At 41.1% G+C, this 27,158-nt stretch overlaps 9 protein-coding genes and 2 non-coding genes across 11 annotated transcripts; 5 read left to right on the forward strand and 6 right to left on the reverse strand.

Annotated features, from left to right (window-relative positions):
- Positions 1-11: 11 nt before the first annotated feature.
- Positions 12-1,106, forward strand: mri1 (methylthioribose-1-phosphate isomerase Mri1; the record flags this gene model as incomplete). The annotated part of the gene is made up of 1 exon (XM_056179348.1): positions 12-1,106. The coding sequence occupies one exon, from the start codon at positions 12-14 to the stop codon at positions 1,104-1,106; it is 1,095 nt and encodes a 364-aa protein (XP_056036760.1).
- A 599-nt stretch (positions 1,107-1,705) lies between these two features.
- ssn6 (transcriptional corepressor Ssn6) lies at positions 1,706-4,924 on the reverse strand (the record flags this gene model as incomplete). Its single annotated transcript, XM_056179349.1, has 1 exon — positions 1,706-4,924. One exon carries the CDS (start codon positions 4,922-4,924, stop codon positions 1,706-1,708), a length of 3,219 nt encoding a protein of 1,072 aa, XP_056036759.1.
- Positions 4,925-6,307: 1,383 nt separating this feature from the next.
- Positions 6,308-7,933, reverse strand: rgp1 (Rab-specific(Ryh1/Ypt6) Ric1-Rgp1 guanyl-nucleotide exchange factor subunit Rgp1/Sat1; the record flags this gene model as incomplete). The annotated part of the gene is made up of 1 exon (XM_056179350.1): positions 6,308-7,933. The coding sequence occupies one exon, from the start codon at positions 7,931-7,933 to the stop codon at positions 6,308-6,310; it is 1,626 nt and encodes a 541-aa protein (XP_056036758.1).
- Positions 7,934-8,365: 432 nt separating this feature from the next.
- Positions 8,366-11,335, forward strand: rfc1 (DNA replication factor C complex subunit Rfc1; the record flags this gene model as incomplete). Its single annotated transcript, XM_056179351.1, has 4 exons — positions 8,366-8,437; positions 8,492-8,625; positions 8,685-8,726; positions 8,791-11,335. 4 exons carry the CDS (start codon positions 8,366-8,368, stop codon positions 11,333-11,335), a joined length of 2,793 nt encoding a protein of 930 aa, XP_056036757.1.
- Positions 11,336-12,346: 1,011 nt separating this feature from the next.
- rib3 (3,4-dihydroxy-2-butanone 4-phosphate synthase Rib3) lies at positions 12,347-13,065 on the forward strand (the record flags this gene model as incomplete). The annotated part of the gene is made up of 3 exons (XM_056179352.1): positions 12,347-12,383; positions 12,433-12,550; positions 12,603-13,065. The coding sequence occupies 3 exons, from the start codon at positions 12,347-12,349 to the stop codon at positions 13,063-13,065; spliced, it is 618 nt and encodes a 205-aa protein (XP_056036767.1).
- A 400-nt stretch (positions 13,066-13,465) lies between these two features.
- arx1 (ribosomal export complex protein Arx1, peptidase family) lies at positions 13,466-15,001 on the reverse strand (the record flags this gene model as incomplete). Its single annotated transcript, XM_056179353.1, has 3 exons — positions 13,466-14,384; positions 14,440-14,600; positions 14,825-15,001. 3 exons carry the CDS (start codon positions 14,999-15,001, stop codon positions 13,466-13,468), a joined length of 1,257 nt encoding a protein of 418 aa, XP_056036766.1.
- Positions 15,002-15,367: 366 nt separating this feature from the next.
- On the forward strand, positions 15,368-20,317 carry utp10 (U3 snoRNP-associated protein Utp10; the record flags this gene model as incomplete). The annotated part of the gene is made up of 1 exon (XM_056179354.1): positions 15,368-20,317. The coding sequence occupies one exon, from the start codon at positions 15,368-15,370 to the stop codon at positions 20,315-20,317; it is 4,950 nt and encodes a 1,649-aa protein (XP_056036234.1).
- A 545-nt stretch (positions 20,318-20,862) lies between these two features.
- Positions 20,863-21,779, forward strand: nta1 (protein N-terminal amidase Nta1; the record flags this gene model as incomplete). Its single annotated transcript, XM_056179355.1, has 2 exons — positions 20,863-21,004; positions 21,055-21,779. The coding sequence occupies 2 exons, from the start codon at positions 20,863-20,865 to the stop codon at positions 21,777-21,779; spliced, it is 867 nt and encodes a 288-aa protein (XP_056036235.1).
- Positions 21,780-21,901: 122 nt separating this feature from the next.
- rrp2 (DNA translocase/ SUMO-targeted ubiquitin ligase E3) lies at positions 21,902-24,898 on the reverse strand (the record flags this gene model as incomplete). The annotated part of the gene is made up of 1 exon (XM_056179356.1): positions 21,902-24,898. One exon carries the CDS (start codon positions 24,896-24,898, stop codon positions 21,902-21,904), a length of 2,997 nt encoding a protein of 998 aa, XP_056036232.1.
- A 318-nt stretch (positions 24,899-25,216) lies between these two features.
- On the reverse strand, positions 25,217-25,288 carry SOMG_20019. The gene has a single exon. It is a non-coding gene; the product is annotated as a tRNA-Met (tRNA).
- A 9-nt stretch (positions 25,289-25,297) lies between these two features.
- On the reverse strand, positions 25,298-25,395 carry SOMG_20020. Its single transcript is given in 2 exon segments — positions 25,298-25,342; positions 25,359-25,395. It is a non-coding gene; the product is annotated as a tRNA-Ser (tRNA).
- Positions 25,396-27,158: the final 1,763 nt, after the last annotated feature.

Genomic DNA, 27,158 nt, shown 5'->3' on the forward strand with positions numbered 1-27,158 from the left:
TACTCTGAACTATGTCTTTGCAAGCAATCATTTACAACCTGGATGGATTATTTGTCTTGGATCAACTTTTGCTTCCCCATCAGCACAAATATGTTCCAGTAAAAACGATTGAGGACTCATTTTCTGTCATTAAAAAGATGCAAGTTCGTGGTGCACCTGCAATCGGCATTGTCGCAGCATTAAGTGTCGCTGTCGGTTTGAGGAATTTGGGAGAAGGTGAAGATGCAAAGCATTTTGTTATTGACAGCTTAGAACATCTTAAGGAATCCCGACCTACTGCAGTCAATCTTTTCGAGGCTGCTCATCAATTGCAAAATGTCGCTCGCTCTGTCCACCCCTCTCAAGTAAAAGAAAAGGTTATTCAAGAAGCTGAAGCTATTCTCGATAAGGACTTGAGAGATAACCATGCAATTGGTGCTGCCGGCCGCCAGTTTCTTCTAGATCATTACAAAGGGACCAAGTCCAAGCTTACCGTCCTCACTCACTGCAACACTGGATCATTAGCTACTTCTGGGTATGGTACCGCCTTGGGTGTCATCCGGGCATTGCACGAAAATGGCAATTTGGAACATGCATTTTGTACTGAAACACGTCCCTACAACCAAGGTTCTCGTCTTACAGCTTTTGAACTTGTACATGATCGTATTCCAGCTACCTTAGTTACAGACTCCACTGCTGCTTCTATTATGAACAAAATTGATGCGATTGTTGTGGGTGCTGATCGTGTCACTAGAAATGGTGACACTGCAAACAAAATTGGTACTTTGAACTTGGCAGTCTTGGCCAATTACTTCAATATTCCTTTTATTGTTGCCGCCCCCTTTTCCTCTATAGACTTAAACCTTGCATCTGGTTCTCAGATTACCATCGAACAGCGTCCGTCTATTGAAATGATAACAGTTCGTGGTCCTGTGGTGAAAAACAGTAATGCCACAGAATTTGGAAAAGATGAACGAATTCATATTGCAGCTCCCGGGATCAATACTTACTGCCCTGCATTTGACGTGACTCCGGCTAAACTAATCGCTGCCGTTGCTACGGAGAAAGGCTACTATACTGCTACAAAAGAAAAGTTTTCATTTACAGATTCTCCTGAATTAGCATGAATGGAAAGGAGGGTCATTTGAATCTCCTTTGCGTTATCAAAAGAATTCGTTTTTGGAAATTAAAGAAGGTGATTTTTGGTTTTTTTTTTTTTTTTAACGCTCGGGTACCTCCTTGTCACTTTATATTCTCAATCATCTTTTTCTGTTGCTTTCTTTCGCCCTCATTTATGTGTACGATTATAGTGGGATTGTTTTAAACTGTTTCGTTGAGCAAGCCAATTTGTAGGAAAACATTAATATAGATATAAAGGTTATGCTCTACATGTTTTTTGTTATATTGAAATCCCGTTCGCTTTGATTTTTTTAAGCTAGTAAAAAATATATATACATATCTTCATAAACTCTGAAACTGGAAAAGTATGTTGTCGTAGTGAGTAGTATTATTATTACTATTATTATTATTTAGAAAAGAGAAAGCTAAAATCTATATACATTGGTAGGCAAAAAAAAACGGGAAAAGAAAATCATTAACGGTAATACATAAAGGCAAAATGCACTTCATTCTAACGAGTCTAGCTTGTAATATATTAAAAAGACACCAATGGCAAATTTCGTCCAGCTGCCCCATTTTTGACCATCTTTGCGATCGAAACGGTACTTTAATGTGCATCTTTGTCGACTTCTTCTTCACCATCATAATCCTCATCAACATCCAATGTACGAGCTGTCTGTTTCGGGCTACGGGATTTATCTTTTGCCTCAGGAACAGGGCTTTCTATACTTTGACTGCGTTCTTCTGAACCATTTTGCCTTTCCGATTGTTGATCAGCCTTGGCTTCTTCGATAGGCTCAACAGGGCTAGACCTGGGAGATACTTCCTCCTTATTTGCTTTATTGTCGTTATCCCGTGCTTCATCTGCAATTACTTTTTGTCTTTTCACGCCTTCATCAGAGGATGGAAGTTCAGGAGGAACTTCCTCAGTTCTCTTTTCGTTAGACGGGAGTTGTCGTTTGTTGCTCTTTTCAACTGGCACTTCTTGTGAGATCTCTTGGCTTCCCGCACTTTGATCTAAATCGGCAGTAACACTTCTAGAAGACTCAATTGGAGGTGCCACATAAACATCAGGTTTCTTTGGCGTATCTTTTGGTGATCCGGTGTGTCTTTCCCTCTGTTCAAAAGTAGAAATTGCACCTTTAATATCTTTAGGTCGACTAGATATGGAATTGCTTCTTTCTTGTTGTCCAACAATTGTCGTGAAAGAATCATGTCGAGAGTGCGGCTGATCTGAGCTCTTGATTTGCGGTGACTTTGAAGCAGGTGCGCCGCTAATGGATGGCCTGCTGCGATTGGGCATAAAAGTAGGAACTACTGGTGGAGCTGCATTCGTTTGCTGAGTACTCTGGTGAGTAGGTGATGGCTGATTAGTGACAGATCCTACTGTGGAAACAGTGCCAGGGGATTGTTGTGGTACTGCACCCGAGTATGCATGCTGAACACCGTTTGGAAGCGCCACATTACTAGCGTAGGCTTGAGGAAAGAAAGGCTGTGATTGAGGTTGAGTCAATGTCTGTGGTTGAGTCATTGCCTGGGATTGTGCGGAAAGTTGAGGAACTTGCCAATTAGAAGGAGTGGGAGGAGCAGGCAATCCACCGGGATATACAGAACCAGGTTGTCCTACAAATTTAGGATTTTGATTTGTAACGGCAGGTGGAGCCGCTGAAGTAGCGAGCTTGTGTTGATCGGTGCTAGAACCACGCAACAATTGCAATCTAGCACGGATGTGAGGATTGGCGGGATCTAATTCAGCGGCACGCTGGTATGCATCCAAAGCATCGCTAATTTGGTTATGGCAACTCTCGTACAAGGTACCCAAATCGTACCATACTTCCGAAATGTAAGGATTTAAGCGGATTGCACGGGAGTAAGCATCCAAAGCATCCTGGTATTGGTTAATTTGGTAATACAAAACACCAATGGAGCACCAGAAAGTGGGGTTTCTTCCATCACGGTAAACAGCTTGCTGATATGCCTCATAAGCTTTATTGTATTTTTGCTGGGCGACATAGCAACGACCAATCAAATACCAAGATTGCGCATCTGTGTCGTCGGCCTCCAAAGATTTGGTAAGATACTGAATCGCCAAATCTTGATTTGTGAAAGAAGAAGACTGTTGATGGCAAAGCCAGCCCAATTGCTGCAGTACTTTTGCGTGGTTGGGAGTCTCGGCCAAAACACGTTCGTAAGCCTCCTTTGCAAGTTTGTACTCCTTTTGCTGCTCATAAACATGTCCGATTTGGAAATAAATGTCCAAAACAGTAAGAGGTTTAGGAGGGTGATTCAAAATATAGCGAAACAATTCAAGAGATTGAGCAAACTTGTGTTGCTGCTTGTAAATGATACCGAGGCGGAAGTAAATTTCATTCACCTTTTCGAAATTGGGGTCCATGCGGAGACACTGCGTAAAGGCTTCCTCGGCGTGCTCGTGGGAACCATAGCGGTCGTACAAAATACCTATACCGTACCAAAGCTTTGGATTTTTAGGATCCTTCAAATGATATAAGGCCTGGCGGTAAGCAGAGTAGGCACGAGATAAATCATCGCGCATCAAGTAGCAATGGCCCAAAGCGCTCCAAATTTCACCCTGTTTGGGATCAAGGTCAAGGATGGTTTGGTAATATTCAATGGCGAGGAGGAACTGTTCACGGTTCCTTAAAAGGGTAGCGACTTGAAGCATGGCAGGAATAGAATAAGGATTTTGACGAAGAGCAGCCTCGTAGGCTGTAAGAGCTTTATCGGAGTCATCGTACAGTTCAGCAAGGTGACCGATTTGTAGCCAGGCCTCTTCATTAAGCGAAATAAGTTTCCGGACCGATTCGGGAGCATTGGAAGGCATAACGTTTGCCTGTGTAGTTGAAGAAGGAGGAGGAGGGTGAGAGGGCAGGGGAACGGAAGGAGGCGGTTGAGGATTGGGGTTGACAGAAGGGGAAGCACTGACATGAAGGGGAAGCGAGGATGGAGCGTTGGGTGCATTGGAAGGCATTTGGTTGATGGGATGAGTGGGAGGGACGACAGAAGGAGTGGGTGCTGGTGGATTCACTACTGCAGAAGAGTCTGGTTGGGGAGGGACGCCCATGGCTGCAGGATTTTGGGCATGATGGGGGACGGAAGGGATGGAGTAGTAGGTACCGTTTTGAGAAACAATTGTGGACATGGGAGGTTTGGAGGAGACAGCATTGGGAGGAGTAGCAGTGGCGTTGGCAGGGGGATGCATGGATCGCTGTTGCTGTTGTTGTTGTTGCTGTTGCTGTTGAAGGAAATGAGGAAGATATTGGGGAGAAGGAACGGGGACTTGTTGAACAGGCATTAGACGCTGCATTTGAGAAGCTTGTTGATCCGGGGGAGCAGCGAAGACGGAGGGAGGAAGTTGACGATATTGCTGAGAAGAAACAACGTGTTGTAAATGCATCATGGCGTCGGGATAGGAAGGATGCATGGGCATATTTTGGGGATTATGCTGGGAGGGAGGGAGGATGGAGGGGGAAGATTGATGGAGAGAGGTAGAAGCAGCTTGTTGTTGGGCAGGCTGGGAAGAGGGCTGGGGCGGCGGAGGAGGAAGTTGGTGTTGCTGCGAGAGCATAGGATGCAAGGAAGCACGGGGAATATGAGCGGGATGGGACATGGTATTGGGGGGCATTGCAGAAGGGTAATACGTTGGGTAGGTTGGAAACGATGCTGGATGACTTTCAGAGGTCATGGCTTTTTGGACGGGATTGGAAAGACCAGCAGGGACACCAGGAGCCGAAATAGGAACCATGCCGGGAATAGACTGGGGGTTTTGGGAGGGAGAGGCTCCCGAGGGAAGGTGAGAAGTCGGCATGAGAGGCGTCAAGGGAGAGTAGGAAAAAAAGTGCAAAGAAAATTCCTCAATCAAGAATTGTAGAAAAACTGAATTGAACTGAACTGAACTGAATCCTTCAGACTACTCAATGGTTCACACACACAAGACAACCGCTGCGAAACCGATTGAAAAATGGTATCAAAATCAAGGCCAACGAGTTGGACACACACAAAAAAAAAGGCGAAAAAGATTCGTGAAAATAACAAAAAAAAATAGAATATCACACTCACACTCACACAAAAGAAAATGAAAAATGCGAAATAAAAACAAGAAAAACAAGAAAAGCGAGCTCCGTATCACAAGGGAACGAAAGAGAACGAGAGTGTGTTATAGACGATAACGGAGGTTCAATTTGATGCGAAATAAGGGAAGAACCGAAACAATGAGTGAAGCTTAGGTATATATAAGCATCATGCAGTAAACGTCGGTTTTGTCCAGATCGGCATCAGAGGATCATGAGTAAGGAAAGGGAGAGCGGCAAGAGGGGGCTTTGTGGATGCGCAAGTTTGGACAAATCTATGGATCGAGAGTTTACCGATCGGATGGAAGCAAAGAGGCGATCCATCATGGTGGTCCAATCAACGTCAGCCAATGGGCAGCTACGGAAAGAAAAAGGTTGGCAGAACTACAGCACAAGCCATGGCCATGGATGGACTTTTTTAAAAAAGGAGACACACATCCCGTACGACTTAACCATGCAGTACATTCAAATTCGCATCTGAATCAACAGCTTAAGCCTCTACTTTTCTTCATTCGCCATCATTGTTGATTCCTTCCTTCCTCTCTCTCTCTCTCTCTTTTACATTTTGTCTCCAATTGCCTGCTTCATAAGCATTCGCAAATCAGGAGCTTGCCTTTCCCTTTATCGGGGTATGATGTCACCTGCATGCAATAAAAGGAACAACTTTTCTCCATCTCCGCTTTCAATGATGTCATCCTCAAAATGATGCAATTCCAAGTTGTAAGGTTTTGTCAGAAGTACATGTTACTTAAAGGTTGTTATTTGTTGGAAGGAGGAAAAATTCAGGCATCCAATAAGCACTATCCGAATCTTTGGTTGGAACGTGTCGAACCCTACCCGAGTGACAAAGTTTTCGACAAGAGAACCTTCGAACGGACAAAAACAAATGACATCACGCTTTGGATTTCCACTGTGGGGCAATCCCTTTCATCGAGGCGCGACTCTTGCTGCGCTGCGACTGGAATGCGACTGGAAGGAGCAGGCAGAGAGAGGGCAGAGAGAGGGCAGAGGGCAGAGGGCAGAGGGCAGAGGGCAGAGGGAAGGAAAGGAAAGAATAATGAAAAGGGTAGAAATAAATTAATAAAGACTATCGTCGTAACTAGATTGTATCTCCATCTCATCTACAAAAAGCAATGCTCAATTCGAGCAGGCAAACAGCATTGAATCGTCTCGGCTGGAAATACAGCAGGCGCATGCTCAATTCTCATCTCACGAGCATTCGTAATTGAAGCCGTACTATGATGTCCACTCTCTGTAGACGTTTTTGTAGATGCCTCTGCAGACGATCTAGTTTGCCCTTTCCTTTCTTGCTCTCCTCTTTCCTTCTCTGGATCTTCCTCGTGCAATCCATTCCTCTTTTGGGTCGAAATACTTTCCGAATCCTTCTCCATCGTCTCCTTGGAATCTCGGGGACTCGTCCTCACGAATCTTTCTCGCTCACTCGTATCGCGCAAAAATTCGATCCGCAGAAAATGTTCCACCCCAAATTGCTGTGTCTCAAATGTCGTCGGACATTCTTCCGGAATGCTCATCGTGCAACTAAAGTTGTCTAATCCGTACACGCACCGCGTCAATTTCGTCCATATCCTTCGCGTCACTCTTTCTGTGTTTGTGCTGTTCCGCATGCGAATCTTCGGTACAATTCGCTCTACACTTTCCAACTGTACATGCAATTGTCGAATCGCTCCTCCCATCTCATTCACTTCCAATAGCATCATTTCTCCCGCTACATACTTTGACTTGTTGAACAAAATTCGACACACTAGCTTTTGTTGATTCGCTATTTCATATCTTGTCGTCATCCGTCCAGGCGTTTCTTTTCTTCTCAACAAGCCCGACCTTTCCTTCTCTTTTTCTTCTTCTCTCTCCTCTTCCTTGCTTTCTGCTTCCTCTTTCCCCTTCTTCTCCCGCTCGTCTTCTCCTTCTCCTGCGTATGCGCTTCCCTCCACGTTCATTAACGTAGCTAAGAATTGCTCTAATTTCTTTTTTCCATTTCCGGAATCGTCCCGCTCCTCCTGCATCCAAGTCTCGTCTATTTGCTCCTTCACTTTGGCGGGCTCAAAGTCAAAGATCGGTTTATGCACGTCGGCAAACACGTCCGGACCCGCAACAGGTACCTGGCTAAACTTTCCTAGCGGTAAATCCGGCCTTTGCTTGCTGTTTGGTAAAAAGTTGAGTCCAAATTCGTATTCCACACACGCATTATTGTCCGGGAACTGTGCTCCCACCACTAATTTGTGCTGAAACTCAAAGGCCACTCCTTTGTACGATGGAACCGTCTTTAGTGGAATCTTCCTTTGCATACGGAACCATTTGCTTTCCCCAGGTGCTAATACCATGTCCACTCCTAAAATGTCCGGACGAGTCATGTACACAGGTGTCGCATTCTCTTCTTGTTGTTCCGAAGCTTCACTCAACGTGCTAGCTTGGTTCAATCCTAGCAAGGTTCCAAACATTCCGCTAAGCGCATTCGAAACTGAATGACCCGTAGACGCTTTTGGGATATGCACTAAACCACTCATGGTCCGCTTGTTCAGTAATCCTTGGCGTTGTACATTTTCAAATTCCGATACACGCACCAACGTAGGATCCAAATACATCTCTCCATGTATGGACGCATAACACAGCAGCAGTTGCAATGCACTCTGCGCTGTTTTCGAATTGGTGATTTTTACGATACAGTCAAACGTTTCTCCCACCTGTACCACATCCGACAAGCATTTAATTTCGACTTGGCATTTCGACATGTTCTTTTTCTCCCACAACTGGTATTGTTTTTCACCTTGCAAACGTAGGTCGATATGTAAACAGTCCGAGTTTAACCGTCTCTCGCCAAAACTTCTGTACACTGGAATTAGCAAAACCTTTCTTTCAATAAACGTTTCTAATCAATGGCATTTCTGCCAATGCTCTACACTCGGATTTGCTTGTTTTCTAGTAATCCTAACCGTCGATGGGTGATTCCATAGTCCCATTCCAAGGTCTCCTTTTCCACTCATCGCTCCATATCGTAATCTCAATTTCCATAGTCCAGTCCTCCTCCGCAACCATTTACCGTAGTGCAAGCTGCGTATCCCAAAGCCCGAAAAGACTTAGGAGAACTAGGTAGAGCAAATGTTTGTACAAATTGTCAATATTTACGACTTGTAAGATTGCGCTGTATTTATATTCTTGTCAGAATGAATAATTCTGACATTCGAAGCTTTTTCGGCGGTGGAAATAAGCAAAAAAAACAACCCGCAGCTCCCCAAGTACGCGGTTTCACCTTTTTCAGATCCATTGGATGAAGCTTACCCTTCTTTTAGAACGATTCTTCAAGCGCAAACCATTCACAAAAGAAGAAACGTGTTGTTGTTTCTGACGATGAGTCTACAGACGTTGATTCTCGTCCGGCTTCCAATGGTTCCGCAAAGGAAAATAGTCCATCAACTCAAAAAAGGTACACTGAGTTTTTCTTGTCTCTTCTTATGCCTCCCATCCTTTTCTAACCAAAATTAGACAAAAAGTAAATGCTGCTCCGTCAGCAACTGAACCTGAGACGTACGCATTCTTCCTTGCCTTGCCATGTTGAAAACGCACTTTTTGCTAACTTATACTTTTTTAGCACAGTTGATAAAAAGCCTGATATTCCTATAGAGGATTCTTCTGACGTTCTTGCTAATGATCGCCCAATTTCGTCGCCAGTCGTATCTGTACCAAGAACTTCCTCGCGAGTGGGTAAGACTTCCTCTCCACACTTGGAATCTTCGAAAGAGGTAAAAGAAGAAGAAAATGAGCTTCCTTCAGCTCCTGCAACTAAACGAACCCGTCGCGCCCTTCCTCCTAGCATTTCAGAAACGCCAGAAGTCCCAGAACCCGCGGCTCCTCCTGTCCCGAAGAAGTCAAATGTAAAGCTTAAAAATCTTCCTAGGTTTTCTCCTGAGGCTACAAAGATTATGCAGTCTGTGCCTCTGATTGATATCGATTCCATTGGTGTTATGGCTCCTGGTGGTTTTTATGATCGTGCCGACACTACACAAGCCCCAGGATCAAAGGCTATTCCTACAGGAAATGATAATTGTCTTTCAGGTCTAAGCTTCGTAATTACAGGCATTCTAGAAACTTTGACCCGTCAAGAAGCAACCGATATAGTAAAACAATACGGTGGAAAAGTGACCGGTTCGCCTTCGAATAAGACAGACTTTATTCTTTTGGGCGAGAATGCCGGTCCCCGTAAAGTCGAAACGATAAAACATCATAAAATTCCAGCGATAAATGAGGATGGTCTTTTTTATTTACTCAAGACTCTTCCCCCATTAGGTGGCTCTGGAGCAGCCGCTCAAGCTGCTCAAGTAAAGCGTGAACAAGAAGACGTGAAAATTCGTGAAACTGCAGCCAGGCTTGCTCCAGATACCGCTGCTCAAAAAGTACAGCCTACTAATCAGTTATGGACGACAAAGTACGCTCCTACCTCTTTGAAGGACATATGTGGTAATAAAGGTGTAGTGCTCAAGTTGCAAAAATGGTTACAGGACTGGCCCAAGAACTTGAAATCTAATTTTCGTAAGCCGGGTCCTGATGGTTTAGGTTTATACAAAGCTGTGTTGTTATCAGGACCTCCAGGAATTGGTAAAACTACTGCAGCACATTTAGTAGCTAATCTGGAAGGATTCGATATTTTGGAATTTAATGCTAGTGATACCCGAAGTAAGCGTCTACTAGATGAGCAATTACAAGGAGTGACTGATAGCCATTCCCTGGCTGGTTATTTTTCCTCCGCGTATGTGCCAGTTGATCAATCCAAATCGCGCTTGGTTTTAATCATGGACGAAATTGATGGCATGTCTTCTGGTGATCGTGGTGGTGTGGGCCAACTGAATGTCCTTATAAAAAATACCAAGGTTCCTATTATTTGTGTGTGCAATGATAGATCACATCCAAAATTAAAACCTCTTGATCGGACGACTTTTGATTTGCGTTTTCGACGTCCCGATGCTAATTCGCTGCGTTCCAGAGTCATGTCGATAGCATATCGTGAGGGATTGAAGCTTTCACCTCAAGCGGTGGATATGCTTGTTCAGGGGACGTCGTCTGATATGCGTCAAATTGTCAATTTGCTTTCCACTTGGAGGTTAGGAAGTAAGGAAATGAACGTTCAAAATAGTCAGTCAGCTGTAAAGCAAGCTGAAAAACACATTGTGATGAAGCCTTGGGATATCTGCAGTCGATATTTGCATGGCGGATTATATCATCCTTCAAGTAAAGCTACGATTAATGATAAATTGGAATTGTACTTTAATGATCATGAAATTTCTTATTTAATGGTACAAGAAAATTATCTCAGTACAACCCCTGATCGAACTCGGCAAGAGCCACCGAAAATGGCAAACTTGAAGCATTTGGAATTGATCTCCAAAGCCGCTGAATCTTTTTCTGATTCCGATCTTGTCGATAGCATGATCCATGGCCCGCAACAGCACTGGTCATTGATGCCAACACATGCTTTGTTATCGTGTGTAAGACCAGCATCATTCGTTGCTGGATCTGGATCCAGACAGATTAAATTTACCTCTTGGTTAGGAAATAATTCCAAAACGAACAAGCTTAACAGAGTGCTTCGTGAAATTCAGCTTCATATGCGTCTAAAGGTGTCTGCCAATTCTTTGGAAGTTCGACAACATTATATTCCAATATTGTATGAGTCATTAGCAATGCGCTTATCTAGAGACCAAGGAGAAGCAATTCCTGATATTATTCAACTAATGGATGAATACTTCTTGAACCGTGATGATTTTGACGCAATTATGGAAGTTGTCTTGCCCGCCGATGTCGGTGAGCAATTGATGAAAGGAGTACCTACAACTGTCAAGTCTGCATTTACGAGAAAGTATAACTCTTCGAATCATCCAGTTGCTTTTATCGGTTCAAGCGATGTTCTTCCCACGAAAGGTTCACGCGCTCCAGAAGTGCCAGATGTGGAAGATGCTCTTGAAGCTGAGGATGAAGTTGTCGAAGCTGAAAGTGAAAAAGAAGAAGACGATACGGATTTGAGTAAGGACAAATTTATTTCTGTCCCCAAAAAACCGGCGAAAACAACAAGGAAGCCCAAGGCAGATGCAGGATCATCTACCTCGGCGCCCAGTCGTCGAGGCAGAAAGAAAACAACATAATAGAACAGTAACTTTTCCAAGTTAAAAATAGTTTAAGGTTTTTTATATGCATATCAATTCATTCATGACGGTTGGCTATAATTCGTTTCGTCTCATTCAGTCAAACAGGAGCAAAAGACTACGTGTTTATGCTATCTGTAGTGTTTGCATTTTCAAGTCCCTGTTTATCATAGGATTCAACTTTTTTTTTATAACTATATAAGTTTGCATATCAAATGATATTTGCAGCAACTGTAAATTGAAATAAAAGCCGTTTCTGTAAATGGAATCATTACTTTTTTTTATTTATTAAGGAGCTACATGGTACGTTTATTACATATGAATATTGGTACTTTGTATACCCTAGATATCTGATAAAATATGTCGCCGAAGCTGGGATGATCAAAGGCGACATCGTTCTTCAAAAGGTAAATGGATTCTTTTTTTTTTCAGCATATTAATTCAATTTCGACACGGAATTGTCATTTATTTACAAGAGAAAAGCACAGAGTCCAAATCCTTGTGCTAGTATTTTCACCAAATACCGTATTCTTAAATCTTGTTATACATTATTACGAATAACATACCTGTACCGTAATAAATAAACAATTAATAAATGAAGAAAATAGCAATAATAAGAGCTTTCAAGATTAGAACCTTTTTATGTAGTTTTGAAATGTATTGATCAAAAAAGAATTTAATTAAGAAAATATACAACTGGATAAAATGCAATATAGAACTCATTTGAAGTAGATATCATTGATGACCTATTAGCTTTTCTATTAATTTTTTTTTTTAGGATATACACTTTTGAAAATGGGATTTCATAAGTTGGCTCAATGAATGGATTTCAATTTCAATTTTATTTCTTCTTCTTTCTTTCATCTTTCATCTTTTTTTTTTTTTTTTTTTTTTCCTTTTTTTCTTGTTTTTGTTTTATTTACTAATCATCCCATCTCGCACACGCTCACTATTTCATTCTTTCCTGAACTAGCTAGGTATGCGGGTGTTTCCATCTTACCATTTACAAAGATGCTTTCATCCATTGAAGAAGCAATTCAAGACTTCAGTATGATAGTTGTTTCAAAATTTTCATTTAATTTTAACAGAGAGTGTAGAGAACGGAAAGTTTCTCGTCGTTTTGGATGATGAAACACGCGAAAATGAAGGTGACTTAATTATCGCAGGCGCGAATCTTACAACAGAACAAATGGCGTTTCTTGTTCGACATTCAAGGTAATGCAAAAAAATTCGTGTTACGGACATCTTATTGACTTTAATTGAATAGTGGCTATGTGTGTGTTCCTATGACTGGTGAACGTTTGAACGAACTAGATATCCCTATGATGGTTGAGCACAACGAAGAAAGAATGCGAACAGCATATGCAGTAACAGTCGACTTTACCGAAGGAGTCACTACTGGAATTTCTGCGCATGATCGTGCACTCACGACCAGACAATTGGCCAACCCACAGTTAAAGAATCCTAAAGCCTTTAATCGACCAGGCCATGTCGTGCCCTTAAGAGCTCGAGAAGGCGGTGTTTTGGCTCGTGATGGTCACACAGAAGCTGCCGTTGATTTGTGCAAACTTGCAGGCCTACCTCCCGCCGCTGCTATCTGTGAGCTCGTTCGTGATGAGGATGGACTAATGTCTCGTTTTGACGATTGTGCACGATTCTGTTCCCAATGGGGAATTAAAATGATCACCATCAAATCTCTTATAGAATACATCAAGGAGCACCCATTTTAAAACATATATAAGGCTTAGGACTGGACACAGGTAGTTGCTTTTGATACGATCTTTCCTCTTTTTGGTTAATTCCCCTACCCGTATTATTTTATTTTTGCTTTTTATTTTTTTGTCCATAAAAAATGTACAGACGAGCGAATGCTAAACTTCTAATAAATGAATCATTGAAGAAGATTCATGACTTTTTACGTACATAATTACACAGTTTGATATGTTATCTTTGTTTTCATTTACACATTGACAATAGGTTACTTCCTTTTTTCTTTTACCACATATTCTTCAACCAAGTAAACCTCTATTTTATTGATCCCAACAAAATCTTCATAAACCAAAAAAGTCAACCTTTTCAACTTTTTTATAAGTTTTTCTTTTTGTTTCAACGAAGCATCCATATTTCCGTCTATTCCAGCGAAACCATCTTTACACGACTTTGCATACCTTCGCCAAACATGTATGCATCTGTTCCTTCAATTAAAGAAAAGTCACTCTTAACATAACTAGGAGGAGTTGGGATAGTTAGGCAGAATAAATCGGCAGAAGTATTAGGCTTAGCAATGACTGTTAATTCCTCACGTGCAATAAGTGTAGAAGGAGAAGCAACCATCACGGGATGGGACACAACAATGTGTCTGTCCACCAATTCCTTCAAACCTAACAGGTTTCGTTCCGTAGTTAAAGAACGGATATGAAAGGGGTAAACGGATTTCTTCTCCTTTATTTCAGAGAGTAAAGCTCGAGAAGCCTTTAATTTTAACATATAAGAAACATTAACATCATGTATGTAAACCGTAGGTTTCAAATCTGGATGCTCTCTAAGGTGGTCAACTGGTTTAGAAGACATAGAAATATCGATAATCCATGCTTCTTTCGGCATAACATGCCAGTTGTCCAAATCTGCCAGCAAATCACCAGCAGGATCCAAGGGATCCGTAGAACCCTTCTGAGCCTCCTCCTCTTCTTCTTCTGGTGCAGGCCATTCAACTGCAGCCTTTGCGTCCTTTCCTTCCTCCAGTCGATCAACAGTTATCTGTCCAACAAGATATCTGTCAATACGGCGAATGCGAGATCCTGGAGCAACATGAACGTGATATTGAGCAGCGATGTCTTCAACAAGCTTACGCAACCTGGGACCCGTAACAGGATTTGAAGGATCCACAGTGGAAATCATATTCGCGACACTTTTGGTAGCAAAATGAGCAGCGCAGATAGCATCAGCCCCAGGCCCAATGTAAGGACCCATTCCGGGTTGAGGTGGAGGTGTTACCACCACAGTGTGACAAATACTAGCAGTGTAACCATCGATGTGACAAGCCATTGCACTAAAAAATTAAGCTGTCAGTATTCATGAATGCCATATGAATCATTTTTACTTACACTTTTGTTACATCACCAATTTGGAGACGGTAGCAGTTCTCAACATTGTTGACCAATGTTTCAGGACCTGGAGAATAATTGAAGGCACAATTATTGACACAAACGCTAGTGGGTTCAGCCAAACCTTTTTCATATCGCTTTGATTTGTACATAGAAGCAACCTAGACGTGTTAGAAATCCATAACGACATCGTGCATGAACAAAAAAGACCATTAGATGAGAAGATTTCGACGCAGGCGCTGATAGTGTCAAGCTTTTTCTTCACTTGAATCATAACGACGGCATCAACTGATCTCTTCCATATAAAAGAAACAGTAATAAAAATAATGTTTCTTTTGATGGTCGTTTTCCCAATGTTCTCTCATGGCCAATTCATTTCACTTACCATTTCTTCGATGAATTGGTCGCCTAAACCACATATTTCACGCACCGAAGCACCAGGAACAAAAAGAGGAGCAAGTTTATGGAAAGCTTTACTCACGACAGCACCAGCATCCTGATATTTTGTAATGAAATTTTCATCTTTTACAGGACCTGCTTGTATAGGTTGATCAATTTCCATGATAGTGTAGAAGGGACTCCCAAAAAAGAAGAAAAAAAAACAGCAATTCCAGTAATCCTTGCGAAATGAGCAAAGAACACGGAATATGAAAGGAATGCTCTTTTCAGGATGGTGCTGCTTATAGTGACTTGAGTTAAGAGAATAGCGATGTAATTTTACAAAGTGATAAAACGATAACAAAATGGGAGATATGTATCCGAAATGCGGTGTAGTACTGTAAAGTTATTTAGTGCAAACACTCAGTTTTGCTACCTTCTAAAAGAAATTGGTACGAAAAAAACAGCTAGTGGAATTTTACACCTATCCTTTGCCAAAACGGTAACAAAGGCCGCAGTAGCAATTCTAGAGAGCGTGAATAACGTGAAAATGGCTTCTTCTCTTCAGAAGCAGCTACAGCAAGTACAGAACGACAATGTTCTGAAAGCTGGTAAGATTCGGCGGGCACCGTCGTTATTATACGAGCCCAAAGTTGCTGCTGATATGGATTTGGAAGAAATCTATGTTACAGCAGTAAGTGGTTTTCATGAGTTGGCGGTTCGTGAACCTCGTTTGTTACATTATGAAAAAACTTTATTAGGTGAACAATCCGTTCACGTCGATAGATTGACATTGGATAAAGCTGAAAACGAAAAATTAAATAAGGAGTGCGTTCATTTGCTGCGACTCTTGGCTCCTTTCTTTACGTACAAAACTACCTTGAAGGTGCTAGAATGGTTAATTCGCCGTTTTAGCATTCAAGAGTATATCGCTGATGAGTTTTTGCTCACCTTTTTCCCTTATCACGATCATCCTTTTTTTGCACGGGTCTTGGCATGCTCAAAACCAAATTCAAGACCCATGCTTTTTTTGAAACCCGCTATAGAAATGCGTGTTGCGCTGTCACGAGCCGACGTAGTGCATGCTATAATTCGTGACAAAGATTTGCTGTCGATGTTTGCGCAATTCGCCCAAGCTTCTGCAGAGTCGAATACGATGTACCCGATTCTTGCTCGATTTTGGGCTGGTGTCTTTTTAGAATCCATGGTTTCATGGTCGTCTTCTAACGTTGACTCCAATATTATCATGGATCGTCTATTCTTGTACATATCTTACGCCGTCAGCTATCCGGCGAGCACCAGTTTTCAGATTTCTGGATTTATGTGCTTATCTGCGCTTGCCGTTTCTTTTCCTTTACATGTTTCAATTATTCCTCCTCTTTTAGACGCCATCACGCTTCGTATTACTGCCGATAATATCCGTCAAGCTTTGATTTGTATAGGTCATTTGTTACAGACCCACCAGGGTGCAGTAGAATTTCAACAAGAATGGGCTGACCGTTTGGAAGCTTATGGCTCTTCCAAATTGCTTTTGGAATTAAATCAAAAGCATCGCTTGGATAAATTGTTTACAATTTATTGGTTGACTTTACTCAAAACTAAAAAATCTAATAAACGTGAGCTTCTTCATTTATTAGACAATTCGTTCTCACATCTTCATATTTCCTTTGAGCAGGCTAAAATATTGCTCTCGACAATTTCGTTGCAATCGGAATATCCCACATTGCAAAGTTATCGCCGGGTTATTAGTAATGTAGATATGAAAGAGAAAAACGTTACCAAGGATGTTCCAACAACTGGCGTTGTTGGACAACCTAAAGCTGAAGACTCAAAGGTTTCCACAAAAGCTGACAAACGAGCCTTACGTGCTAAGATTGATTCGTTTGAAGAACCCGCTGATTATACTATGTGCATCTCTTTGGCTAATGATGTAACGTCTGTCGATGCAAGCTATTTCAATAACTTACTATCCAAGTTCAGTAAGAAGATTCCTTTTTTGACTTCTTGTATTATTTTTGGGGAAGAAGAAACCGCTGCCATGGCTTTAGCGAGTATGGAAAACATCATTGGTTCTCAGGTGAATACCGATTTCCAGGCTCTTTTGCCTACAGCTCTTTATGCCTTGACTCATGCTTCGCCCAAAATCAGATCCAAAGCACTTTCAATCATATCAGCAATTCCTCGTTCAACCGAGAAGAGTATATCAGATGTATATGGGCTGAACGATCCCGAGTTTGAAAACTTCAAATGGTTAAGTTTCGAAGAAATTCGGGTTTTCTGTACAGATTATATCCTTAGTCGCTTTTCCGAACTTACTTTGGACAATAGTTATGTCTTCTCTTATATTGGAGAAAATTTGTATGCCGAGAAGAAGAGCAAGGACTTATCTGTTAAACTGGCTGTCACCTCTTTTTTGACATCGCATGCGTATAGTAGTCAATTTACAGAGATCCGTGTTTTCCTGTTGGAAGTTCTGCATCATGTTCATGGAAAGGTTAACGACATGAAGCAGCATCTTCTGTCTCCTAAACTGACTAATCTTTCAGAACCCAATAACATTGAGCAAGCAAAGCAAGTCACTACAAAAGAGGCTGAAGCAATCGTTAAAGTTTTTGATCAACATTACTTTGCTTCTATGTTGGCATTGGTTAAGACGGAGTCAGCGTTATCTCAGGCTGCTTGCAAGCATTTAGTCACTTTGCAAGAAAAGTTAAAGGACCCACAATATTTAGAGTTGGTTCGCACTTTGATTGAATCTGAAGACCAACCTTCGTATTTTATTGATACTTTGGATGCTCTCAATATCCCTTCTTATGTGTTCCAAAAACTGCTCGAAAAAATTCAATTTAGTAGTAAGAATGGTGCATCCTCTAAACGGACACGTGGTAAAGAAGGAATATCTGCTTTTGAATTACGAAAAGTGACTCGTGTTTTGGAACTTCTCGAAACTAAGACTGCTGCAAGCCATCGTTATTTAATTGTTCCTTTGTTTGACATCCTTAATCAAGTTATCAGTTTAAAGGACCATATTGTCTCGGCCAACTATTTGCTTCAGTTATTGCTTGGTCTTCTGTATGATATGGTTTGTGCTGCTCCCGTCAAAGAACTGTCTCCCTCTATCAGAATCGATACATTAGTGGGCTGTATTAGATCTTCGAACAATCCCCAAATTCAGAATAAAGCTTTGCTACTTGTTAGTGGACTTTCTCATGCTGCTCCGGAAGTAGTTTTGCATGGAGTTATGCCCATATTCACTTTCATGGGAACTACAGTTTTATCCCGCGATGATGCGTTTTCGATTCATGTCATTGAACAGACAATTAAAACCGTTATTTCTGCTTTGGTTAAACTTTCAAGTGATTTCGATTCTTCACTGTTGATTTCATGCTTCGTTAACGCGTTTCCTCACATTCCTCAGCATCGCCGTCTTCGATTATATCGGATGCTTTTACAAACGATCGGAACTCACAAGTTTATGTCCGTTATTCTCATCCAATTCGCTGAAAAGGCCGTTGCCGCTAAACCTTCTCAAGCTAAGATCGTTCAAGACTTCTGTTTGGCATTAGCTCAAAGCATTTCACCTGTTGATCGCATTCGTACTATCAACCAATGCTCTCAAACCTGTCTTGAGTCTCTCAAAGCACAAACCGCTACTCAAAGTAACGGAAAACCCGTAACTAGTGTAAAATTAGAGCAACTGCCCATGGAACTTGATGTCAATACTATTGGAACATTGCGTCTTAAATTACTTGAGCTTACGACGATCGTTTGCAAGGCAAGAAATTTCGAGTCCGATCTTGCTCGAATTATCGAATCAGATGTTGAGCAGTTTAAACTTATCGAGTCAGACTTGTTCAAGTCATTAGAGATTTTGCTTGAACTGGGTGACATTGTGAAGTCTGACCAGGAAGTTGATTACGTTTATACAGCTCTTCGCAATCTTGTTGCTCTTCTTCCTGAAAAGTCATTCTGTGCAGCTCTTGCCAAGTTGCTTCATGACAAGCGTACTTTGCTTCGCCGTAAAGCTTTGGGTGTTTTGCAGCAGCGTGTGCAACGGGGTGCTAAGGTTTCTTCATTAACCGCTTTGGTACCTGATGTTACATATAACATATCCAATGGTAAAGATGAAGAAACTGTGCAACTAGCAATGGACTGTCTTTCTGACATGGCCAAACGTTTTAAGAAAAACCCAGAATTATTCGAATCTGCCATTGAGGTTGTATCTGGTCCTTATGGTTTGAAGAGCAAAGCAAAAGACGTTCAAGTTTCCTCAATCGTTTGTATAACCGTATTATCAAATACGTTAGGTGCTAGAATATTGCCCTATTTGGCCGATATTATGGAGAGTGTTCTTTCACTGTTATTCGGCGCCAAAAACGATTCCGAAGGAGATCTTCTAGAACTGGCCTGTTTCTCAATGATGATTGACTTATTCAAGGTTATTCCAGAGTTCAGTGCTAGCTATGCCGAACCTACAATCAAAGCTGCATTGGCTTCCGATCGCGCGTTCGGGCAAGATTCAATTGGTGAATTGCTATTTGATACTATTGCTAATTATGTTCCCACTCGTCATTTAATTAAATCCATCCTCTCTGCTTGGACTGAATGTACTAAACTAGGATCTACTGCAGCTCTTCGTCTCCTTGAATTAATTGAAATGACGTTGCAAAATTCCACAAGAGCAGCGGTCGGCACTGTTTACAAGTCTATCTTTAGATTTTTCCTTGATTCTTTCGATAGCCGACGCTCTTTGTTCTTCGCAGAGGACGTGGATAACGTGGAAACAAAAGCCGTAAATGTTTTCCTCAAGTTCGTTATGAAATTGAGCGATACAACTTTTAGGCCTTTGTTTCTACGCTTACAATCTTGGGCAATGGAAGATTTGCGTGAAAGTGACCCGTCAGGCATTGTTTCACGCCAAACATTTTTTTATAATTTTTTGACAACGTTTTTGGATACTTTAAAATCAATTGTAACCAATTATTACGCTTACGTTTTAGATAGCACAGTTGACATCTTGTCATCTAAGGACACGAACAGTGAACTTCGTCACTTGGTCATTAGCAGTATGGCCGTCGCATTCGAAAATGACACAGAGGAATTTTGGACGGTACCTGCTCGTTTCAATTTGCTTGTACCTGTTCTAATAGAACAAGTTCATTATGCTCCTTTGCTGGACAACAAAATATTGATTAAAGCTATTGCTGAGCTTGCGAACGTCGCATCTTCTAGCGAGAACTTTAAAGCCATTAATACTCCACTTTTGCAACACCTTCGGTCTGAAAATACGGATGTTCGCGTTTTGGCCATTCAAATCGAGACTCAATTGTATGGACGATTGACCGAACAATGGGTTTCTACGCTTCCACAATCCATTCCATTTATAGCTGAGATTATGGAGGACGACGATGAACAGGTCGAGGCTGCAACAACAGAACTGGTCCGTGTCGTTGATGATTGTCTCGGTGAAAATGAATCCCTTCAAGATTATTTAACTTAAAATTGGTTTCAATTTTTGGACTTTAGAAAAGTGTCTAATTAATATTTTCTCACACGAGTTTTTACCAAATATTTGGAAATGGGTTCTCGAGGTATACGATTTCTTATCGAGTTTATTAACCTGTTATTGCAAAATGCATAAACGAACTCTTTGTATAATTTTTATATTTTGTTTTGGGTAAAAAAATTGGGTACTTGGTTTCATAATACGCCTGATAATAAAAGTTTTTTATTAATGTATCATTAATTCTTTCACTGCTGGATTGTAAGCATTGTACTTCAGAAGAATAGAGTAATGAAAATAAATTCTTCGTTTTCTTGATAATACAAACTAGCATTGGTGTTCACGAAGTCATCAACATTACTTAGCAATAAATCTCAAAGTATATTGAATATGCTTAACTAGTACTAAATTTCACTATAACCAAAATTTTGGAAAGCTCTCCTTACTATTAAAGGCTATTTCAAATTCATATCTCTACTATTACTTGAAAATATAGCATAAACGTAGTCATATAACATCTTTGCAAAATTGCCTTAACCGCGATGAAATATGGCTGTGTGCAATTTAATCCAACAATTGGTAAAATACAAAATAACGTTGAAAAACTGTTTTCGCTCTTGAAAAAAAACGAAGAGCATCTTCGTTCAGTGGATTTGCTAGTTTTTCCAGAATTGGTTTTGTCAGGTATAACAAAACTCAATGATTCAAAAGACTTGCATATATTGACGCTATAGGCTACAATTTCAAAAACAGCTCTGAGATAGAGCCATTTCTGGAAGATGTCAAAAACGAGAAAAGCCCTAGTTTGTCGTTCGCTAAAAGTGTAGCTGAGCAGTATCGCTGTTATACTATTATTGGGTTTCCAGAGATTCAAAAATTTGATGATCAAACGTCTTATTATAACAGCACAGCTTTGGTTTCCCCCCAGGCGAAACTACTGAGGATATATCAAAAGCATTTCCTCTATGACACCGATAAAACTTGGGCAACAGAAGGAAAAGGATTTATGTATGATGATTCCCTACCAGAATTGGGTCCTATTTCAATGGCTATCTGCATGGATATTAATCCCAAGGACTTCACTGCACCTTTTGAGAAATTTGAATATGCCAATTTCATTAAGGACCAAATGATGAAAGAGAGCTCAATATTGAATTCAAAAAAACAAATGCCTCCACTTATTGCTTTAAGTATGGCCTGGTTGCTCTGTGACTCAGATTGCTTAACGGTTCCTCAGCCAGATTTAATGAATGTTAAATATTGGGTGGCCAGACTGTCTCCTTTAGTTGACATGGAAAAGGATTGTACTCTTCTAATTGCTAATCGTTGGGGCCAGGAAAGAGATGTTACATTCGCTGGTTCAAGTTGTATTTTGCGTATTGGGCACGGCAAAGCTGTAGTTCACAGTTTACTAAACGCAACAGAAGATAATATTGCTTTCGCAGAAATTAATGATTAAAAGGTTTACTAACATACCGTACTCATTGCTATCTTTCTACTGAACTTTTAATGAAGGAAAATTATTAAAGTCATATATTCGATCTATACTGTACAAATCCATAATTCACAAGGAAAAAAATATTACATACCAAACAAGAAGGCCAGCTCCTTTGTGTTTAAGCGTGAAATTTCCCGTAAGCCCTTCTCGCCTAACGCGCTATCAATTAATTCTCTTTTTTTCTCCTGCAAAGCAAGTACTCGCTCTTCCACTGTATTATTCACTGTAATCTTTAAAACATTAACGGGCTTACTCTGACCGATTCGATGTGCGCGATCAATAGCTTGCTCTTCAATATAAGGATTCCAGAATGGGTCCAAAACAAGTACGTGATTAGCACACGTTAAATTTAGTCCAACATTTCCTGCCTTCAATGAAATCAATAGCACGCTGCTGTTTGTATCGGTTTCGAATTGCAAGATAGCTTCATTTCGAGCGGTAGGACTTAGTCCACCATGATAGTGTATGAACTGAACGTTATTCTGCTGAAGTGGAACAGTGAACAATTCTAAGAATGAGACAAATTGAGAGAACACTAAAATTTTGTCTTGCGGATGTTCTTTTAAGATAGAAGTTATTTCGCCCACGGCTTTGTCAATTTTGGTAGACGTAATCCAGTTGTAGGGGTTCGTAAAAATATTCATTCCTAGTTCGCGATTCTCCAAAATATTATTATATCCCTGCGGCAATAATTCAGCAAGTCGATCAGTTTTCAATTTATTATCCGAGCCTATGATGGGTGTCATTCCAGCAAAACGCCGAAAAAGATTGTAGCTTATAAAGTTATCTGGGACTATGTACTCAAAGCAAATAGTACATTTTGGGTTTGCTTCTTCCGTAGCATCTCTCTGAGCCGCAACTTCACTAGACGTGATGAGATGACTCAAACACTCACGGCAAACGAAATGGCCACATGGAATAATAATTTGAAGATCCAAAACATAGTCTTGGCATACAGAGCATCGCAACATTTCGGTAGTCTTCAAACGATTTAGAGCTTCACCCGAAAGCTTATTATATAAACTTCTGGCCTCTTTTTGAAAACTATCATTATCATCATCGGTCGTTTGTCTTGCTACCAGTAACCAAGGATGACAACAAGCTTGTCGAAGTCGAAGTAGCAAGACTAAAATGCTTCCGTAATGAGTTGTGACGGTACCCTCTTGCATATACTTTCTCATTTGAATTTGAGCACCTGCTTGTAAAGCATTATAAAACTCCATCTCAGGCTTTGATAAAGCAGATTCTTCCTTTCGCACGGTTTTCGGAGGAAGTGTAAGAATAGGCTTCCCGTCAATTTTCGTAGTCTTTGTTCGGCGAAGTAAAACAGCCTTGATTAGCCCACGAAAGCGCTTCATAGCTCTGGATGAATCAGATTCTTGGTTTAGTCGACCAGCAAAGTCTCTTGAAAAATGGGACCAATCGCAATAAGGTTGGATCCTTAAAAACTTGACCAAACTATAAAATTCTTCTATACCATTTTGCATAGGCGTACCACTGAGACACCATCGAAGGGTAGATTGCAGTAAGCAACAACCTCTGGCAGAAAGGGTATTTCTGTTTTTTATTGTCTGAGCTTCATCCAAAACAACGCGATACCAATTGGCTTCGAAAAAAGGTAGATGTTCAAATTTTTCAATAGGTGCACCTTCCGCTAAACTCTGTTCGTAAGCCATTCGGTGTCGATACTCATAAGCGATCACATTATAAGTAGTTAGGACGACGTCGTAATTCGTAAGTTCTTCAGCTGATCTGTGTTTCTTTAATTGACCATGGTGTACGTATATGCTTGGACGCATAGAAGGTTTTATTTTTGCAATGATTTCTCTGCGCCATTGTTGGATCAAGGCCACGGGAGCGACAATCAAAGTTGTCTTGGTCTTGGGATCGTTGGAAGGCCTGGATACCAGCAATGCCAGTATTTGTACTGTTTTACCCAAACCCATATCGTCAGCAAGGACGCCACCCCTTTTAGTACTTTCTTCCATTTTCTTAAGCCAGGCCAATCCCTCCTTTTGGTGCTCCATAAGCACAGGCACCAAGCCAGCTGGTGTCCCTTCGCGAGCTTGCGGAAAGCTTTCGAGCTGATCGTCTAAGTCTTTGAAAAGCTCTTTTAGCTGTTCTTTCTGGGTCAAAGACGTGTGGTCTTGGAAAAGATGGGGTTGATGCAGAACCAAAGGAGGAGGAGGAACACCCCATGGATGCTGGGGCGGAAAAGCTTGAAACGAAGAAGGATTGGGAAGATCGGGAAAGGAAGTGGAAGAGTCAGAATAGAAGGGTAGCTGATGATGAGGAGCATCCATGCTTACAGAAGCATCGGCGAGGAGTTGATTAAAGTGAGCTTCGTCTTCATCGTCGGTGAGGGAAATGGGATTTTCATTGGTTCCCCCATCCCACAAGATGGACTGGGGAGCGCTTCCAGAGGTTCCAGTCCAAGAAGGCTTGACATCAAGCATATGGTCTTTGTTGTCGTTGGAATGCAGCCGTGGGCGTTTGTAGCCGGTTTCAATTACCTCGTTGGGAATATCGTATGGGGAGGTGGGAACGGCTTGCTTTTCATCCTTCACGACAGGCGTAGATTCAACAATAGATGGTTTCTCGTCTTCTTCAGAGTCACTGATGACGATAATTGGATCATCCTTCTCACGTTGCGGTTGTTTTTGCTCATGGGAAGCAGCTGAAGCGTAGGAAGGAAGGGGAGTAGTGCCTTCTTTCTTGATGTCTTCTCGTTCGCCAAAGGGAAGAGGGTCTACGGGAGGCAAACGCGGAGAAAATGCTGACAATTTTGAATTGGCATCCTTGTCGTCGTGGGAAGGAGAGGCAAACAGAGGACGAGGATCCATGGGAGGTTGCGATGGGACAGCACGGTCGAGTTGGCGTTTTCGATTCAAAAAAGCAAGTTTTCTCTGGAAATCGAAATCTTGTAAAGCAGGCGCGTTCCCGTTGGAGAGAGAAGAAAAGGGATTTGGGTTGGATTCTGAATTGGTGGATGAAAAGTGATGTTTGGCATCTTTAAGGCATGGAGGGAAATGATTACATAGATTTGGATCCACACAAGAAAAAGCCTTACTTTTTTCCATAAAATTCGAACAAGTTTCAAGAAAACAAAAAAAATTCGAGGTTTCCGACAATATCCAAGCGCCGGTCTCGTCCTTTGCGGGCTAAGATACGTGAAGGAAGGAAAAATATCGTTGCTAGAGTAGTGTCATATGCTTGTATTGAGGTTTCCTATAAGGGTAATCGATAGAAGCATATGCTTTTACCGAAAACAAGACATTGAAGCTACTCTAAAAAAAGATTAAGTACGTTTAAAACACGACGAAACGCAGTAAACCATCATTAACAAGAAAAGAGAAACAATGAATTTTATGCAACAAAATAAAGAATAAAAAAAAGAATTGCGCGGCCAGGTTTCGATCCTGGGACCTACGGGTTATGAGCCCGTCGGAGTTCCACTCTCCTACCGCGCACATTTATACCGTCAGCAGCAGGATTTGAACCTGCGCGGGCAGAGCCCATTAGATGCCTCGAATGGTGGAATTCGAGTCTAACTCCTTAACCACTCGGACATACTGACTTTTCATATTAGATGCAATATAAAAGCATATTCATAAGGATAATTATTTTGTACTGTTAAAAGGAATCGGTACTTTGATCGGTGCTTGAAAAGTGCAAGGTGAAGAGCGCAGTCGGATTATTTAAGCAAGTTGACGTGGTACAGATGATTTCCAGACAAAGAAAGAAACAAGAAAAGATTAAAAAAAGGCGCACAAATTCTTGCGATAGTGCGACACTGTCTGTCGCCCAGTGGTTCCTGTTGCGTAAATTTCGCATTTTTCGTCATAGAAAAAATGGAAGGAGAGAAGGGCTGGACAGTCGATTTAGCTTTGCAGTAGACGTCTGGAAGACAAGCAGGGTAGTGAAAAAGAAGGAAGGAAAAGAGATTTTGATTCACGTTTGAAAAATGGTTTTCGTCCAGAGTTCTTGCTTTTCCTTTTGCTTAACACTTGGGTTACTTGTAATCTCTAAACGAACCCAACTTTCAATGGACATGAATAAGCTCATGAAAAAACGAAGCAACCCCACACGGGGAAAAACCAGTATGCGATTTTATGTAGATAAATACATGCTTTTGGTTTTTACGAATGTATGAAAAACATATTATGTATTGATTTCCGCAGACAGATCTCCGATCTCTTTCTCACTTTATTCCTTTCTTCCCTTACCCATACATGCAATCTTCCACTTTGCCTTTTGGAGAATCGGCGCTTAATACAAATTGCTTCTTTTTGGGACATTTCAGAGGAATTTCTTTTACCATTAATTGCAAATAATTGGATTTGTAAATCAAAATTAATTTTAACGGGTTTCCTTTAGCTTTTTTCTAGAACCCATCGATTCACTCATCCATTGTAGTCGTCGTCGTCGTTGTCATCGTCGTCGCATTCTTCAATTCTTTTTCCTGGTTTTCGCTGGTGATTTCGAATTGAAACTTCACTCTCCTTTGCTTTCCATTTCGTTTTATTATCAAAGCGATAGTGTCTTTTGATTCTTGATATCATTTATCGAGCCCTTCTTGCCGTGGTACCTTACCGTCCTTGCTTACTGATCCAGGTGAATTCAAATTCGAATTCTTAAAAAGTCTTCCTTTTTTCCTTTTTCCCTTCTTCTTCTTTGACTTCTTTGACTTCCAAGGGGAGACCTTTGTCGCTTTTCTTTTCCACTTTTTTCCTTGTTCTTGTGAGCACTCGCTCAACGTACCAGCCCATTCCTCTCTCTCCCACTACTTGCAACACTTTGTTGGGCTTCTTGATAGAGATCGCAAGAGGATCATTACGGCCAGTTTCTTGACCTTGAATTTCAACGAAACCCTCTTTCGCTGGTGGAATTGATTGTTCTCTTTTCTTTGTTTTTTATTTTTATTTTTATTTTTTATTTGTTTGTTTTGAAGGTTTTGCAATTGCCGAACGAGGATTCTTTTTTTTTTTTACGTTGCATTTCCAATTTACCAAGCCACCCAGAAGGAATTACCATTTAATTTTATTTTTTTCCTTCAAGACTTCTTTATTGACTTACTAGCTTTTCTTGTTGCTTTCCAAGTGACCGATTTTGTTGACTTGTACGTTCCACTTGAAAGACCTCTTGTCGGCTTGTATAATTTTCCGTTTCCTTGGTTCAAAACTTCTTTTATTGGTTCTACTAGTTCCACGCTTGTTGTATTCTCTATACTTGCTACTGATCCCTCCTTCTATCCCTTTGCTTAGGCCTATTTCTCTTCACTGAATTTTTTCCTTTCTGTGATATTTTTTAATCTTAAACTTTCTTCTCTTGTTACTGGTT

This window comes from Schizosaccharomyces osmophilus, chromosome 1, assembly GCF_027921745.1.
Source record: "Schizosaccharomyces osmophilus chromosome 1, complete sequence".
Taxonomy (NCBI): domain Eukaryota; kingdom Fungi; phylum Ascomycota; class Schizosaccharomycetes; order Schizosaccharomycetales; family Schizosaccharomycetaceae; genus Schizosaccharomyces; species Schizosaccharomyces osmophilus.